Below are 18420 nucleotides of genomic sequence, written 5' to 3'. Positions count from 1 at the left end.
TCAATATTTCATAGTAAGTGATGATCTCCCAAACATAAAGGGTGTCGTTGCATCCATATTTCATTGGAGAACAATGCAGTGTAACTGACATACACAGGGAGGAAATGTGCTTACAAAGCATCAAAAGAACTGTCACACAGTATGGATGTCTGCAGAATAATATAGGGCACTGCTGGATGGATGTAACCAGCTTCATAGATACACGCATCATTTGATCACATAATACAAAGCTACTGTGAGTGTCTGTGTGTAAGACACGCATCATTTGATCGGGTAATATAAAGCTTTGGTGCCGGTGTTTGTGTGCAAGTTTGCTTGACGTGCACCCATATACAACAAAGTTGCAGTATGCTGTGTGTGTGTTTGTGTGTGTGTGTATGACATGCATCAGCTAGGTAGGAAAAAGCCAGGGTACATGCATGTATCTGTGTGTCAACAGAATGTGTGACATGCATCATTTACTCAGATAATACAAAGCTTGTGTGTGTGTGTGTAGGTTACAAACAGTGATATATCTAATAACAGGGCTTTCAGAATGAGAGAGTGATGTGTCCTGTCACTCCTGAACCACAGATACACACACAGAGGCACACATGCTGGCTTTCTGCTAAATTAAGCATTGGAGGAACCTACATTACATGAGACAGTGCAGGCATGTACAGAAACACACACACACACCTTCTGACACAGAAACGAGCTCACAAACAAGCTGGAAGAGACATGTGTGACTATGAATGCATGCACGCACACACACACACATACACACACACACACACACACACACACACACACACACAGATAAAAATGCAGACATGGTGACAGAGACACATGTGCCAGTGCAATGTGACACATAAATTGGGGCATGCATTATTAACTGTCTGAGATTTCAGAGCACATGTTGGGACTGTCGTACCTCAAACAGAAAGACAGGGAGAAATACAGGCAGACTCTGCATGCTGTAATGAGACACGGGACTTTGCTATATTAACTCTAGAGGATGTATTTAAAAATAAAAATTTTATACGTTAACACAGTGAATTAGTCCATCAATCAAAATCAAGTCATTTTACTCACGAAAAACAGATTTTGTCCTTTATTAAACGGTTTGTGATGTAACAACGGTAATCAAGAAAAGCAATATACAGTCTCTCTCAATAATGACTCAGACTATACATCAGAAAAGTAATCCACATATCAACAGAACAGTTGTATCACAGGGCATCTGCCTTGAGATTTCTGCTCACACTCCATTACAAAGAATTTTGTGGTGGTTTGGATGATCCACAGATCTCCCTATGAACATATTTACTGAAGTCATAATCCTTATGAAAACCGATGACAGCAAGAGTAACAGGGACATTCATTGCATTGGGGTGGCAGCAGAAATCTCAGGTGGATATCAGCTACACACTGCTACAAGTAGGTGAGAAAATATGAAACCACCCTTAAGTTGGCACCAGAGCAGGTCGTCACACACAAACGAAACAAATCACTTTGCATCTGTGGTGTTCTGAGGGATAAAATGAAGGGTCAATAATGACCAGCTGTCAGCAGTGGCCACCTGGCCAATTACCAGTTGTAACTAATCAGGTAAGATAAGACACACATTACAAATTAATTACATTTGACTTTGCTGTATGGGACAAAAACCATAAAATTACACGAACAAAACTCTGTTGAACAATAACTTTAACAAAAGAATAACAACTTCAAAGACATTCATTATGTGACTGAAAATATACTGTCCATGTCTCTTATTCAAAAATAAATACTTTGAAATGAAGGTTACAAATAACCTTTAATCAGAGTATTACTACTTCCCACAGAATAAAATAACACATACTTTAATGTAAGCTAAATTCAATCCATCAATAGAAGGATGGGCAACTCTGTATTAAACAATATCTGGAAACCTACACACTCAGTACCGCTACAAAACAAACTGCAACTCAGCAATCTGCAAAGTGACAGTTCATCCTCAGACTTAGTTCTGGTACTGATGATCATAATCTCCACAATGTGTTTTTCAAGAGTTTCAACTGGTTGATTTGTTTAAATTTATCTGTGAAACAGCTACAGAGACCCAGACAGATAATTCAAAACACTTATTTCCGGCTCTATGGACAATGCCAGGCTGCAGTCATTAGTGAAGAACAGACGTACATTAAGCATGTTCCTCAGATACTTTGAAAGTCTTCAATTCTTACAATGTAACACAAATATGAAACAGCCTGTGCTTGAAATAGATTCCAGCTATTACAGTATTGTACCAAACAGGCTCATATAAAAAGTGTCTGCTAAGGTCTGTGAAGACTGACCTGTCATTGTCCATGTTGTTAATCCTACTTCACTGACAGAAGAAGACACTGACATCACTTTATTTGGAGCGAACAGAGTAAAGTGGTTGAAAAGTAGTAAACAATGACCTTTAGTTAAAAAGTAAAACTTCAACTGTACTAAAAACATGAGACTAAATCTCACAGAACAAATAAAATAATGTCACTGACTTCCTCTGTTTTTGGGTTTATTAAAAAAGTGAATGAAAGCAGCAAACGGACTGTTTGGGCTCCTCTGATGTCACTGTCCTCTCCCGTGTTGACAATCCTCTTCAGAACAGTTTCTCCACAATGAAGGCCAAGACAGCTGCAGCCAGCGCGAGTCCGATCCCCAGCTTCTTCAGTGCTTCCCTGTCTAGACTGTAAGGGCCGATCAACAAAACAGACGAAGAGGGCACAGAAGCGTGGCCTTGAAAGCCATTGGCAATCTGTTCCTGTGAGGGGAGGGGGGGGGGGGGGGGACATAGAGAAATACAACCACTTTAGACTGAGATCAAGACAGACAGAGCAGCTTTTTCCATGTGTCCTTTATTTATTATCATCCCAACACTGTAATAACAAAACGAGACTTTACTGATGTCTTGGCGAATGCTGTCCTCTGCAGGGAAATAAAGATTCCTGGATCAGCTACAGATACTGAGCTCAAAGTGATTCAGTCACACTGCATGGTAGATGTTTAGTGATATGAGGGTCTCAGCCTCGTCTCCCTGCTCATTGGTAAAAGATGACTATGTGAATATTAAATGTATTTCAAATAATACGCAGTAAATCATTATTGTAGATCTTTTGGGCGTATTTATGAATGAGCTATTTCAATGAGCGTAGCACCTTCTTCTTCCTGTCATGTTCACCGAGCTGCAGAAGAAGACGACCTTTGCGCTTAGTGGTCGAACCTGCTGCTGCACTGAAATAAGTCTCACTGCAAAACCTTCTTCTCACAAGGAGTCAACTGAGGACTAGTTTAAACATCATGTGAATATCCCTCAGATGTATGCAAATCCATAGACACACATACACAAAGGACCTGTACCCCCAAAATCATATCAGCTCATAACATAAACCACGTCCATAATTCATAAGCAGGGAATCATCTTTATTATTAAATCAACTGGCCACAGTCACAAATCAAAGAATGAGACTGAGCGGAGTGGCCAGTGAGCCAACACATCAAATGTCACCCACCACTGAAAGCACGTGACAGTGAAAAATGGGAAAGAGTGAAAACAGAGAGGAAAGAAAAAACCTAGGAGGGCAGGAAGGGGGCGACCATATTCTCATTGTGTTTTCTACAGGAGTATCTGGAGTTTATTTTGCCACATAAATCACCCAAATCATAATTTACTCAAGCTTAGATCTTTATGAAATATCTAATTTATATGAGGGGGTATATTACTCCCCTTCATGGATCATTGCTGTGGATCATTATGTACATTTAGAAATGAATCTATTGATGACACTTAATATTAAGATCCATAGATACTTCAGAGGAATCCCAATGTAGGAGAGCACTTTCCTGCCTCTCTGTTGCCTCCCGACCTTGTGTTTATCTCCATCTGCTTCCTCTCTCCAGCCCAGTTTCATTTGAAAATCAGCAACATAACAATAAACAGAATTTTGAATTTACTGCTTATTTCAATGCTTTGTGGATGAAAGCATTCATAAAACCAACCATTTGCTTATGCAAATGAGTGCATTTCAATTATGAGGCTATTATATGTGTGTAAAGCAGTTAATGGAGTTTTGTAGTGATCCAAATATTACAGAATACTCAAGTACAGTCGAACTGATGTTGCTGTGTTGTAGTCTGAGAAGCTTGGAGAGACATGAGAAAGTAAAAGTTAGCTTCCAATGTTACCACACCACAAGCAGCTGTGATGAGAGAAACATCAAAAATAAGATGGCATTTCTCACTTATTGACAGTGTTAATATAATTCAGTTGGTAACACTTAATATTGATAACCTGCCTGATATCTCCCTGGCCTCCACCCCCCCTCATTGATCACGATTCCGTTTGATTACATATTTATTTAGTTTCATCTTAATGTCTCAGAGTGGAGACCTGAGGTGTGATTTCAAGCAAAGCCAATTGATTGCTATATAAATAAATAAATAAATAAATAATCCCAGGCGAGATGTGGTCTTTTTAATTTGAGCATTAAACAACCTGGATGAGAGAACCAACACTTGTCAACATCTCTGGGTGGAGTGGAAATCAATCTGGATGACCTTGTGATAGCTCCTGCACGTCTCCTCCTGCATGACAGCTGGTAAAATGCCTTATCACCACAAAGGTAGATTATGCTGGATGATATTGAGCAATTGATCAGCAGCTTTCTAGAATAACCTTTAATCAAGTTCACTAGGGATAACTGTAAGAGGTTTGGCTTTGGTATTTACCAAAGGTAGGCTGACTCCTTCTCTCCCTCTCTGCTCGCTGTCATTCACAAAGTCTTATTCACATATAACCATCAAGTGCCTTTATTCTTTCTCTCTTATAATTTTCAGTGAGACGTCTTTCCAATCTTCTTCCTGCCTCCATCCTTTTTTTTCCAGGAAGCATGCTTAGTTTATTTAAGGAATTCTGTTTACCATTACAAATATCTGGCTGTGCATGTTTTCTATAACTTTGCTATTTTGTATTATAGTAAAACAAGAAAAAAAAAAGTTCCTACATGTGTAGAGAACTCCACTGCACTTCTGATCTATGCAACACCTACCTGTATGTACAATATGTACTCCTATGTAACTGAGAGTCAGTGCACACCTACACGTGTTGCATGCACATGGCCGTGTGTATGAGCAGCTGCATAGCGTATGTCCTCTGACTCTCTATTCTCCATGTTACTCCCGCTCCACTGTCCTCTCTGATGCTTGTGAACACCACCTTGCCACCCACTCTTCTGTTCACTGTGGTCGCTGAAAAGCTTCCTCTGTTACAGCACACAATGGGGGAGGGATACTATGACCGACGACGCCTAAGTGACACATCCATAAGTCACTTACAGTAACTTTAGACAACAGGTGAAGGGAGAATCAGTAACACAGGTCTGGCTGACACATCCACATTTGCCTAATGTTAGCATCATTGTTGGACTTGGTAATGGTGAAACTGATTCGCTGTTTTGATGCTTGACAAACAATGAGAGTGCTTATATGGTGTTATACAGTTATGTCAGGCCACAGTCACAGTGTATATACTGCTTGTCAATGAGCCTCTTAACTGTTGATTTTGTGATGGGTTCAAATCACTAATCCAAACTAATCAGCATGTGAGAAGTGTTCAGTTATGTGACACAGTACAGTTGTTAGACAGTTTTAAATGTTGGCTGATTTTTTAAAGGATGAGTGAACTTGCAGTGAGAAAAGCAGATGAGAGTTGGTTTTCCATCATTCATGACTTTTTTATAAACATGAATGAGAAAGACTGCCTGTAAACAGCAAAGCTTCAATAAAAATGCACTTACAAGCACAAATCTAACTTCCGTCTTACTTCAGAAAGAAAAGAAGTAGAATATTAAATGTAAACTGAGACAAAAGGAAAAGCAGACTAAGAGCAAAGGAGTGATGAAACAGGAAAAAAAAACAGTTGAGCAGGCTGAGTCTTCTTATCTGTCTCTCTGCAGGTATCTTTAACAACAGGGTGCCAGGACAAAGACTGAATAGTACAGTATAAAATCTATTACTAGTGAAAATCCAAGTGCCAGTAGGTGCGTGTCAGCACAGTGGGAGTGATGGGAGGAGAGGAGCGGTGAGGAGAGAAGTGAAAAACTGAGAAGAAATGAGGAAAGGAAGAAGAGGAAGAAAGGCTGTAGGAAAAGTTGAGAGATGTGGCTTTCAGTAATCACCACCTGTGAGCTGGCCTGCTGAGTTCCTGCATACGTCTGTGAGAAAGAGAGACTTGGCATTTCTTATAAGTGTGTGTGTACTTGTGTAGGCCTGTGGTGGATAATGTCTGTCTTTCTGCCCACAGCAGTAGAACAGCGCAAAGTAATCCTGAAAATCATATAACACCACACCAGGCTACAGAGAGGCCGGACACAGCTAGACACTTTTCCTTAACATCCAAGACTCTCAGTTTTCTCTCCATCTTAAAACTCTTGCTCCATTTCCAAACATGCACCTACATTTATTTATTTTTCTTAAATCTCATATTCACACAGAGATACACACTGTGACATGCACCACACCACACAACACACCACAAAGAGCAGGGAGCACAATGTACAGTGGTCACATTTCTCACATGATCCTCACCAGCTGTCAGTGTCACTCTAGACACACATGGATCTTGGAAGTGGTGTGTGTGTGTGTGTGTGTGTGTGTGTGTGTGTGTGTGTGTGTGTGTGTGTGTGTGTGTGTGTGTGTGTGTGTGTGTGTGTGTGTGTGTGTGCATGCGTAAACAGATACTGTGACAGGCTCCTTAGTCACGGGTGATTTGACAAAGCCACAGTGACAATAACACTGAGCTGCAGCTGTATTTACAACTGGACAAAAGGATGGGAAAGAAATTGAAGCGTGATTAGAATATTTCTGACACAGATAAATATCTTTATTGGAACTCTATCACTGACTGAGTCCCAGAGTAAATTGGACATTTTTCGTGGTTTGTTGATGAAAGAGGGAGGGAGGGCGTTTACAGCTTACAACAACAAGAGGAAAAGAGGCTCAGAGGGGAACTTCAGTCATATTCCCTTTCTTTCTCTTTCGTATCTGTCATCTGAAATTTCCACCATAACATACATTGTAAAACCCTCTGTCACAACAGTGTGTGGGCATACAGGTATAGCTGTTGTCACACACACAAAGCTGCACAGCATCCTAATCCGGCATACTTGCTTCTTCATGCCACATGTGTATGCATGCACGTTGACCATATAAATGTGTGCAACTTGATTCATACACACCCAAAGATATGTACAACACAAGATACATAAACATCAATAAATATATAATAGATAAAAAAGTTTATCATCATCACTTTTACCTTATGCTTTATTCTTTTAAATAAAGGGATGAGCTGGATTTTCAATAAGCTGAGATTTACCAGTAGATTCTGTGCAGTTTGTGCAGGCTCTATTTTCCCTCACTATGCAAAATTACAGTCACGCCAACAGAAGCATAAAAAACACAACAGTGCATCTGCTAGTGTCTGCAGGCCATGGGAATGGAAATCAATATAATCAGTTCTGTCTACCATAAAACCATCAGAAAGTGAGAAATATCCTCTGTGGTGAAGGTAATGCTTGCTCACAGTTATTTTATGTGTTGCTACTGTGGTATGTCATTGTTTTTAACTGCTTTTTGGGTTCATATGTTGCCTCCAGTTGTCCAAACCAAGAAGGGAATAAAGCAAAAGAAAAAAAAAAAATCTTCTGAGTGAAATTTTTTTCAGGTCAAGTCATATTCCTCATTTACAATTTGCAAAACAGGTTAGAGAGAAGGTGGGTGCCATGCCACCTTGTTTGAGCACCCCCTTTTTTCTGCTGTGCAGCTGCCTCCCACAGGATCTCATGTAAAACAGGCAGAGGTAGCTGAGAAGAGGTGAACATTGTGTATATACCCTCAGCCTTTGACACTTGCTGAACAAGTATAATTATGAGATCTTATTTTTTAAATACTCAAGACCAATACAGTTTTAAAGTGAAGAGGATGCCTCCGTACAACTTTTCTATAGCCAGTTTGTTTTTACGTAATTTCAATGCTGTTATCAATCTGTGAAATAAAACTGATATTTTTTTTCACCTGTGTTATGGGTCCCATGTCTGGTCCCAGTGTAACAGATAATGACAGAACAAGAGCAGTGATTAAATGCAGCAGGTCATTTCTTTTCAGCAGTCATTTGCTTCATTTCACAGGTTCTTTAAAAGCATAATGTATCTTCCATAAGGTGGTTATTACACCGTGGGATTCACCTGGCTCTCTTTCTCTCGCAGGAAGTTATTAAGAGTTCATTGACTCTTGATTGACCAAATAAACACTTCAGAATAAAGACGCACCTTTTATTTTTACACCATGCTTGGTCCTTATAGCTCATTCTGCAATAATTTCTCAGCTCTGTACTCAGTGTTTGCTATTATGAAGACATTCTGCACAAATATACATGTGTATAAGCATCCACCAGGGTGAGACAGTGGAAGGCATGAGCAGAAACATAACTTCCAAGCAAACACAGCAACCCTGTAAATTGATACTTTGAACCCCCAACGCTGTCTTAATGTAATCTATATAAATAAAACACTTCAAATAAGCCAATCAGCCAAATGACCAATCACGATGAAGAGATGGATCACGTGCTCGGAAGCTGGTTCTGGGTTAAAATCAGATTTTTATCTACACTGATCTCATACATGGAATCCAGTTGATGGAAATCTGGTTTAGTGGCCAAGAACTTTAATCCCTGAGTTATGTGACACAATTTGGAGCATGTTACCTGCTGCATAAGGAAAAACATAATTAATTAAAAGATACCAGTCACCCTGCTCACTCACTGCTTCTTCTGCTGCCATCTGGGATATGTACCAGAGCAGCACCTAACCAGCAGCACCACCCAGCTGATAGACAGTTGCTTTCCACAGGCATCAGACTGATTAACTGAAACTCAACTCACTTCTCACTTTCTTTCACAGACACACACACCCACACACACTTCATGTACTCACCTTTACATAATCTACAGTACCCCTGTATAGATGCATCATGTTTTTTCCACAAACAGGTTTACAGTTACAGTAACTAAATCCAGAGGAACACTACATGGGTGTTGGATGTGCATGTATGTGTCAAACACATGACAGACTTGTTATAGACAGGGAAGACAGCATACTTCACACTGTGGAAAAAGGTAAAGAGCCACAACCTGGACACAGTGTGTAGGTACACAACCACATAATTCATTAAAGTTTAGTGGACAACAAAAAAGGTCAGTGTGGTATTGAATACAGTAGATATAGAAGCCTACTATCTAGCATACTCTCTCTCACACACATATTTACTCCTCACACACAGAAACACTGTCTCCTCTCACTTCCTCTGTGTTGCATCTTAGCCTGCAAGCAAAGAATGGAAGAGGCCTGAAGTGGTTGATGGACAACCAAAGAAATATTTCAGATTTAATTTGACATTGTACAATTCACCATTACATTAGGTAACTTGCTGTTAAAAGCACTTTAACGACAACAACCTATGTGTTGGGAGTCAGTCCAGGTAATGTGTCTCTGGTGATAATGTGGCAAGATGCTTTCCTGAGCCTGGGATTAAAGAGAGCAGATTAAGTTTCCTACGCAGATTCAAACACTGAAACAAGTTTAAGTGAGAAAGGAAAACCATCCCTGTAGCCTATTGTTGTGGATACCATTAGCAAGATTAAACTCTACTGAAAATTACTACAAAACTTGTCATAGTAAAAACCTGCATATTCATATGGAGATTATTGGAGGCCAGAATTTACTACTGAACCCTCTCGAGGTGTTGTGGGCCTCATTCCAGTGCTTGGAAATAAAAATAAATAACCCTAATGACATTTCTGTTGTCACGTAACTCCAACGTCTACAAAGATGCTTGCTCAAATCGCAAAAGATTTGTGAGCCAATGTTTTTATGTTTTATGTCTAGGTTGAAAATGATTACAATAACAATAATTCATTGCTGAGACATGCTTTCCCTAAACTGCAGCTGTAACACTGATGAGACAGCATGTTGAGCTTAAGGGGATGGTTAAATTCTAAATAAAACACAAAGCCATGAGTGACTCATCTGCTGAAGAACTTTGCTCAGAGGAGTTTTGTTTACAAGGTCGATACTGGGAAAAGACTATTTCTATGATAACATGGAAGAAAAAGGCCAAAAACATGTCCTTAAAAAAGATTACCCAATAGCTAAACATAATTTTTCTTTCTGCCTCACTGGCTAAGAGCTTTATTATTTACGTCTTCCATCTGTGGCTGAAAAACAAAACTTAGAGCAAAGGGTATTTCAAACCCTCTGACATTTTAAATAAACAAAACAGAAAGAGGCTGTGTGATGCCATTTGACATGTTGGGTAAGAACACTGAAAATAGACGTGACTGATATTTTGACAGCTTAACATTTATTCCTTTGTTACTCTGACTTTGGTTCTTCAAGTATACACAAAGCACAGGCCATGTAATACAATTTGACATGCTAAATGAAATGCTTAAAATAGCTATGCCTGCTGTTTTGAGGCAAAAGAAATTATTTACTACTAGAGTAAACAAAGTCATGCAAAGGCCAAGCAAAACCTTTTGACATTTTAGATAAAAAGTTTAAAAATAGATGGGAGGGGATTAACTGCATCCCGACCAGAAAAGACAGCCTAATCTTTGATTTTTGTTCTGTTCCTGACAATACAGATGACAACATGTATGCATAACGCAACATCAAAGCAATAATCCATAATAGTTGCATGTCAAGATGGAGCAGTTCAATTGTTTGGTGTGAAATACATATTTTTGTTTGAGCATTATGTCTGTGTGTGCCTGTGTTAGTGTTGGGCATGTGTGTGCGTTTTGTCAACACGATGATTGTGTGTCTCATATAGCCTGCGGCTTGTAGGAGCCAGGCACAACAGGGGGGTGGGGGGTGGGGAGGTGGGCATCGGTGTATATGATTGTGTACAAGGATCAGTGTGTATTTGTGTGTGTGTGTGTATAAGCTTTGTTTTACCAGTGAACCTGCAGTGTATGTGTCTGTGTGTCTTGTACGTACGTACTGTAACCATCATGATGCAAAGTACCAGCAATCTCACCCACTCAGCTACTACAAAAATAAAGATACAAATAGAAATTATCGAAAAACACAGACACAGGATGGAAGAACTGATTAAAACGGAATTGGGACGACAGAGAACAGAAAGAAAGAAAGGTAGTGACAAAGAAAGAAAGAAAGAAAGAAAGAAAGAAAGAAAGAGTAAGGCTGTAAAAATCATGAATACCAGCCTCAGAGGAAAGGAAAAAGAAAGGCCAGCAAATTTATTACTCCAGCAGAGATTCGTCCATTCACCTCCATTTTTTGTTATTCTGTCAATTTGCAGTCATGGAGGGACATTGTTCACTGCCCATATTCCTTCCTCTCTCTCTCTCTCTCTCTCTCTTTCTCTGTCTCTCTCTCCTTTTTCCATTCTGTCTTTCATACAGTACGTACTGTCAATTTGCTGCCTTGTGGAGGGAGCAGAGCCGTTTTCGTCTCTCTCTCCTATTCTCTCGGTCTCCTTGAGAAAGTATGCTGTGAAAAGAGCTGATTATTGGATGGCACTCAAGCTGCTTTCCTGTCTCCTGATCTCTCTGTCTACCTTGCTCTCTCTCTTTCATTCGTGCTTCATTTTTTGGCCTCTCTCTTACACATACCTCTCCTCTTCTATCATTTAATTTCATCTGAGGATGAGGACTGGTGAAGATACATTCTCTTTTTCTTTCCTTCACCATGCTGTTGAGTGCTTTCTCTGCTATTGTGTCCCACTAAGAGACTCATTACTGTCCTTCCTCTTCTGTAGAAAGTGCTGTTTCTGTGAATCAAGGGCTGGCAGACAGAGAGGCAGAGAGAGAGAGAGAGAGAGAGAGAGCAAAAGAGAGAGAGAACATAAGAAGAGATGACATCTATGTCAATAAAAGCAAAACCTTGGTTTTCTTTCATGGAATGAAATGACAAAAACACCAAGGCCTTTTAATGAACATGTCACAGTACACAAAGGAATAAGGGAAAAGGAAAGCAAAAAGGGACAGAGAAAGTCAGGCTAAAAAGGGAGAGAATGCTGAGATAAAAAGGAGAGGAACTGAGAAAGAAAAGTGAAAAAAAAAAACAAAACAAAAAAAAAAACAACACAAACAATATGCTACTGCCAGCAAGGACACATCTTCTACACCTCCTTATTACTATTCAGGGTCATTGGGAGATCATCATGCATTAGATCCCATTAGGATGAGAAACATTAGCCAGTTCATCACGTGTTGACCACAGAAACAAACACATTCACACATAGCGGGATATTACTGTCTTTGGTTCATCTAAGCTGCATTTTTTTGGGGTTTGTGAAGACCTTGGGCAAATACAACTTAACCCAAGTGAACATCCACTCAGATGATGTTCTAATTCCTAAATTTTGTGGAAAACAAGGAATGTAATCCAGTCAAGCGTGTAAAACCCTAGCTGAGCTGCTGGTTACTTTCACCACTTTCACCACTGGCTTTAAGGACACGTTTCCTGTGCAAGCTGCAGCGCTCAGCACAACATTCCTGGGCTGCACACGCACAAAGAGCAGTGCGTCATTAGATCACTATGAGTGTATCCTCATTACTCAACCATCCATCCATAACTCCTACACCTGTCTTTATATTCACACATCCATACATCTATTCATCGTGTCATCCATCAGTTGTGTGCACTGAAGCCATCGTGTCTCACATCCATGCATCCATATCTATCTGTCCACTTTCACGTCCATCCATTCACAGCCGTCCACACGAGCTTTCACATGCCACTCTTCTATACATCCATCCATCTATCCATCCGGCCATATTGCTTCATTCCCACACACATCAGTATGGACACTGGCTGGTGTGCAATCATCTTACTCCTTCCATCTTTGAAATAATAGATCTCTCACTCAGTTCCTCGTTCAGCAAATGGACATGATAGACCTTGCCTATCCAACCACCCACTTATCTACCAATCTTTCTTTTTCTCACTTTCTCTTACAATGCTCCTCTGCATCTTAGATGAAGCAACAAAGCTCAGACTCCGTCCGCCTATCCCGGTCCTGTATTCTTCTCGTTTTTTTCCTCATTCTCTACCAAAAGCCTGTAATTATAGACCTTGCTGCAACACATGGGTGGGGGGTGGGGTGGGTGGTTGATGGTGTCTATCTGCCTTTCCCTAATCACTCATTCATCTCACACACACATTCGGCTCAGTGTGTGGTGGACTCCTGCAGAGACTCATAGAAAATAGATGGTCTTCAAATATGTATAGGCCAGCCACCAGTGTGTGTGTGTGTGTGTGTGTGTGTGTGTGGCCATGCTAGTGCCAGACTGTACTGAATGCATGTGTGTGCTTAAGTATGTTCAATCCAGTGTCTGTATAATACTGAATACAGACACTGGACACACAGCTGTCAAGTACACCGTCCTCAGCGTATATCATATATGCCAGAGGCCTGTGCTCTAATTGTGTCAGTGTGTGTAGTTTGCTGATACTGCTGTGTTTTCAAGCCATTAGGTCACTTATCTATTAGCACTATGCTCCAGTGCCATTCTGCTATCATTAATAGCTGGCAATGCAGGTCATAAGGACTATGGATTACAGATCATCAGCAACATGATTGGAGGTCACTTAATATAACAACATTAGTTAATAGTTAATTGCCAATATGCTGTGGACAGCAGAGATGAGCATTAATGAATTTTTGCACCACTGCTGTACAACATACACTGATCTGCCAGTCAACCTCTGTCTGTCTCTCTATGTGTCTGCTGGTTTAAATTTGTTTCTCATTCAGTCGCTTATCACTTCCTCTAATGTGCTCATATTTTAAACCATACCTTAAGAAGTGCTCATTTAGTTTCACTATCTTTTATTTTATAACCGTTTCCACTTCTGTTGCTGTTGCAAGGATGTCCTTTTACTGTGGTTGCAAATCTTGTTCTCAGCCCAGCTCATCACTGACTTTACCCATACGCACAAATAACCAGAATAAATTTTATACTTCCTCCAAAAACCTCAAAGAACTAGGTGTGTGCACAGAAAAACAGAAACAAACTGATGACGGGCTCTGTTCAGCTATTGCTATTTCAAGGAAGTGCTTAAAGCAAAAACTGAAAACAGTGCTCACATTAGAAGACAGAGACGCTCTCCACCCCCTCTGACAACCTCTAGCTCTCTAAATTAATTCTCTCCTAAAGCAAGTCAAAGGTGGAGATGATGACTTTACCTCCATTTTCCTCTGACAAAACCTCCTGAGACACATTTAGATTTTAGAGAAATATCTGGACAAAGGTATTTACAGTATTAGGGCCAGACAAAGTGTGTGAGAGACAGTGTGTGTTAGAGAGTGACGTGTATGTATGAATCTATCTGCAAAAGAGTGAATGTGTTGTTACATCAATCCAAGAAAAATTAAAGCCTTGGCGTGTTGAGGAAAGTAAGTGGGGGAAAACTAATGCAAGAGTGTGTGTTTGATAGGCTGCAGACTTTATGGGTTTTACAAGGTCTAGCCCCCACTGCTGAACTTTTCATTGCTGAGTGATGTGTTGCTTGGCTAGCAGTGAAACCTTTCTCTCTCTTTTCTTTTTTATCTCATTCTCTGCCAACCATTTCTGTCTCTCTGTATGCATTCCTCTTCATCAGTGTCCCTCTCGCTCTCTCTCATGTCTCTGTCTGTTCCTTGGTTCCCCTCCCTCTCTTTCTGGCAGTAAAGGCTGATGGAGTGTGAAATTAGAAAGTGTATCATATTCTGCTCTGTGGCTCCATGTCCTGAGCTATAAGCTACAGCTAGTCAGAGTGAAATAACATGCAGTGAAACAGATACATTAACATGGTGTGTGTTTGTGTGTGTGTGTGTGTGTGTGCATGAGGTTGGTGTGTATGTGGTGGGAAGGAAGCAGAGGACAGTTTAGCCAGCCACAGCTTATCTTAAAATTACTTATCTCATGCCTGATACACTGGCGCTTTTTCCAAACTGCAGAAGCCATTAACAGAACACATACACATACACACACACACACACACACATGCACACACACACACGCACACACACTTATTAATTTGCTGACAGGAGAAATTTTAAATAGCCTGTTGTAAACACAACTTTTATAGTTTTGATTAGAAAAGAACACACAGTGAGAGCTTGACAGATGTAGAGTTGGTTCTCTCATTACCTGAAAAATATGAGTAAGCAGTCGCTTGAATATGCCAACTGATTTGTAGTTGCTAAACATAGCCTGCTCTGAATTCCTTAGTGATTTTATTAGGAAAAAATACTTAATATTGCAATTAACCAATACATACAGGTACATTGATAGAAGGGTGAAATATATGGCTACAATCAAGATGCAAACAAAATTCTGTCTAAAATTTGAAACAAAACTGAAATGACTGATACCAGTTTTTCCAGTGAGTTTCTCTCTGTGTACTTCTGCGCTTCAAACGGATTATGCTAATGCTAATTGGTTATCATGATTATGGTTTATCTACAATATCAACAATATGTGCCCATATAGCATTGCTGAAAATACCAAGTTTTGATGGATGACATCGACTTGGGGACCAAAGTAAGCGGTACTCAATTCGTATCATATCAGTGACCACAAAACGCAGTGTGTACGTCACTGCTCATGTTAACTCTTGTTTGTGTGACAGTATTTCCTGGGTCATACCTGGCTCAATATTTCAACATAAATACAAATTCAAGCAGTGTTTAGATTTATATTTTAAAAGCAATTACTCAAACCTTATACATTTATATATTCATGTTGAAGAAATGTAGTTAGTTAATGTTAATTTGTAGCTGAATCAAACTACATTGTATGGTATCTTTACAAACGTATCTATTCACGTTGTCGTCGGAGAGAGACATATTCACATCGCTACTAAATAAATGTGTGGTATTGTTTAAAAAACACTTTCAGTGCTCTATTTTTGAAAAGTGTTTTTAACCTGTGTACCTGCACTCCTCAGGATCCCTTGGCTTTCTAGTTTCCATTCCATATACTTACTTTTTGTGTCATGATTTACCTGTATTTTAATTTATTCCTGACATCTAGTTAACTCTACTTTGAGGTGTATACTACATATGTACAATTTACTATGATTAATACTAATTCTGGTGTGCTGTATTCTTTGGCGGTACAGCCATGAAGCAATGACTGTTTTACATACATGCATCTGTTTGATCCAGTGAATTGGGCATAAATGCAGTTGTAGGTGTGCATTTAACTACTCTGTACCTGTGGGCAGGTGTGCATGTGTGTTTGTTTACCTGCATCAGGCCAGACACCTCTCCTTTCTGAAGTGGTGCAGCGATGGATGGAGTGAACGGCTTACTGTCTTCTACTGGCCGGCCTCTGAGGAAGTGTTTTCCTGCCTCGTAGATGTCCACCTCAATCATCTTCCCTTTGAACTCAGCCCTCTGAGGCACCAGCACCTGCAAACCAGGAGCAACATATCATTCCCGATGTCACCCGATGAACCTAAAAATAATAATTATTTCACTTTTGGGATTTCATTCAGTGCAGCAGTTACAATGAAAAACCACAAAATAAACCACATTCTATTGCCAAAACTTCAAAGAGGAAGAGGACAATGGATAATATTAATACTTGTGAGTGAAAGCTGGAAGTTCATGAGGTAGAGTACAACAGTAACATGTCATTTAGTCACTGCACTTAGTGCCCACAGGTGAAATAAATCCAGCAACTTGTTGGCAATTGCCCATTAAGGCAGACCTCTATAACTTTCTGTTCCACTAAATAACCAACCCTCTGCATGTTTTTTCACATCTGTCAATTACATTTTCAATTAACCACTGTTCAAAACTGTTTTCCCCAATGCTCCCCCTCATTGTTTTTCAGCTAGGCTCTGCATGCTTACAAAAAAAAAACACAGGGCTGAGTGTTTTCAGTTCCATTTATGGAAGCCCTCAAGGTCAAAAACTACGGCAACAGCTGTGAGATAAACCAGTGGGATTTGCTGGTTTGTCTTATTATTTCACCATGGCAACTATAAATCTCGGCTGATCACAGCAGGAGAGAAGAGAAAACAAAGAGTTATAATTACGGCTTAGTGTGAAATGGAATTTGTTCTTAATGACTTACCCCTGTAAATAAAGATCATATGCAAATGCTTTTCCTTTCAAAACAATTTTCAAACTAACCACAAAATTGACAGATTGACAGTGATTATTTTTACTGATTTACCCCTTTTCTTTAGCTCTTGCTTTCAAATTCAATCTCTCTGGTAAACACTAATAGAATGATTGGTGTTATGATTATTGGTGGGATTTAAAACTGCAGTCATAAGAGCTTGTGGAAATTATAATCACAACTAAAATGCAGGTTTTCTTAGTAAACATCCCTTGATTTATTCTATTTACCAAATGAAAGAAAAAGGCTCCCTGTATATAAGTAATCCGTAGCATTTGAAAATTGATGTTACCCTTTCTGAATTAAACAGACATGAACGCAGCTGAGCCTTTATGGCAAACTGACAGTGCACTGACAATTTCCTTTGGAATTAAAGTGGAAACTACTCGTAGTGATTACAGTTACAGTGATCAACCCGTTATGTGGATCAAAAGCTTGGCACAGAATCATTCATAAACAAATGCTGCTTAAGTAATTACTTTATAATAATCACATCGTCCATTTACAGTGCTCATTTTGGGTCTTTTCATACATGACAACATATGGCAAAAAAAAAATCATGCAATAAATATACAAATGTCAATTAGGTGCTAAACTGCATTAGAAATAAAGAAAATAGAAAAAATTTGGTTATAATAATCATCCGTTTATGGACATATGTGATCACTATAAATGGTTTCCACTGATATATACCAGATTATTAAACAAATTTGAGTAATGAGTAATGAGTAATAACTTTATTATAATGATAATGTGATAATTTACTGTTCCTTGACGTAAATTCTCTTTTTGCTTGCCTCTTTCCACATGCAGATCAGAGACTGGGCTTAGCAGCAGACCAGCAACCTTGGACAAGCTAGGATTCAATATCTCGCCCAAGTACACTTCAGCAGGCTGCGTGCTGACTCAGATCATCTGGTGGTCTGTCTAACCATTACAGGGCTCTGCAGGGCTAAGCTACTGACTGGGCAGAGAATAGCATGTGAACTGGTGGAGGGAGTGTTACTGCTGTGATGGCAGGACTACACCTGGTTCAGTGTTAATCTGTCAGTCTTTATCCAGCTGGTGGAATATGATAGGAGATGGAGAACAGGCCAGACAGACACACAGCCAGTGCCACACCTGCCTAATCAACACACCTGCTGCTCGACACTCTGACCACTGTGAGAGGGTGTGCGCGTGTGTGTACGTGTGTCTAAGTAGTGTGTAAGTAA

The 18420-nt window shown here is 39.7% G+C and overlaps 1 protein-coding gene across 2 annotated transcripts in view; it reads right to left on the bottom strand.

The window, feature by feature from the left end:
* Positions 1-1064: 1064 nt before the first annotated feature.
* Positions 1065-18420, bottom strand: part of cdkal1 (CDK5 regulatory subunit associated protein 1-like 1) — a 224692-nt gene continuing 207336 nt past the window's right edge. For both annotated transcript variants that reach the window (XM_071468175.1, XM_071468177.1), the window contains exons 14-15: positions 16324-16488; positions 1065-2770 (exon numbers count right to left, since the gene is read on the bottom strand). In XM_071468175.1, coding sequence (XP_071324276.1) covers positions 2609-2770; positions 16324-16488 — 327 coding nt within the window. In that variant the 3' untranslated portion in view covers positions 1065-2608. The remainder of the gene's footprint in view (positions 2771-16323; positions 16489-18420) is intronic.

Source organism: Trachinotus anak, unplaced genomic scaffold (assembly GCF_046630095.1).
Source record: "Trachinotus anak isolate AG129_WGS33_773 ecotype Australia unplaced genomic scaffold, CSIRO_AGI_Tana_v1 ptg000032l, whole genome shotgun sequence".
NCBI classification, from domain to species: domain Eukaryota; kingdom Metazoa; phylum Chordata; class Actinopteri; order Carangiformes; family Carangidae; genus Trachinotus; species Trachinotus anak.
Note: the sequence above shows the minus strand (reverse complement) of the source record. Positions and strands in the feature narration are given on the sequence as shown.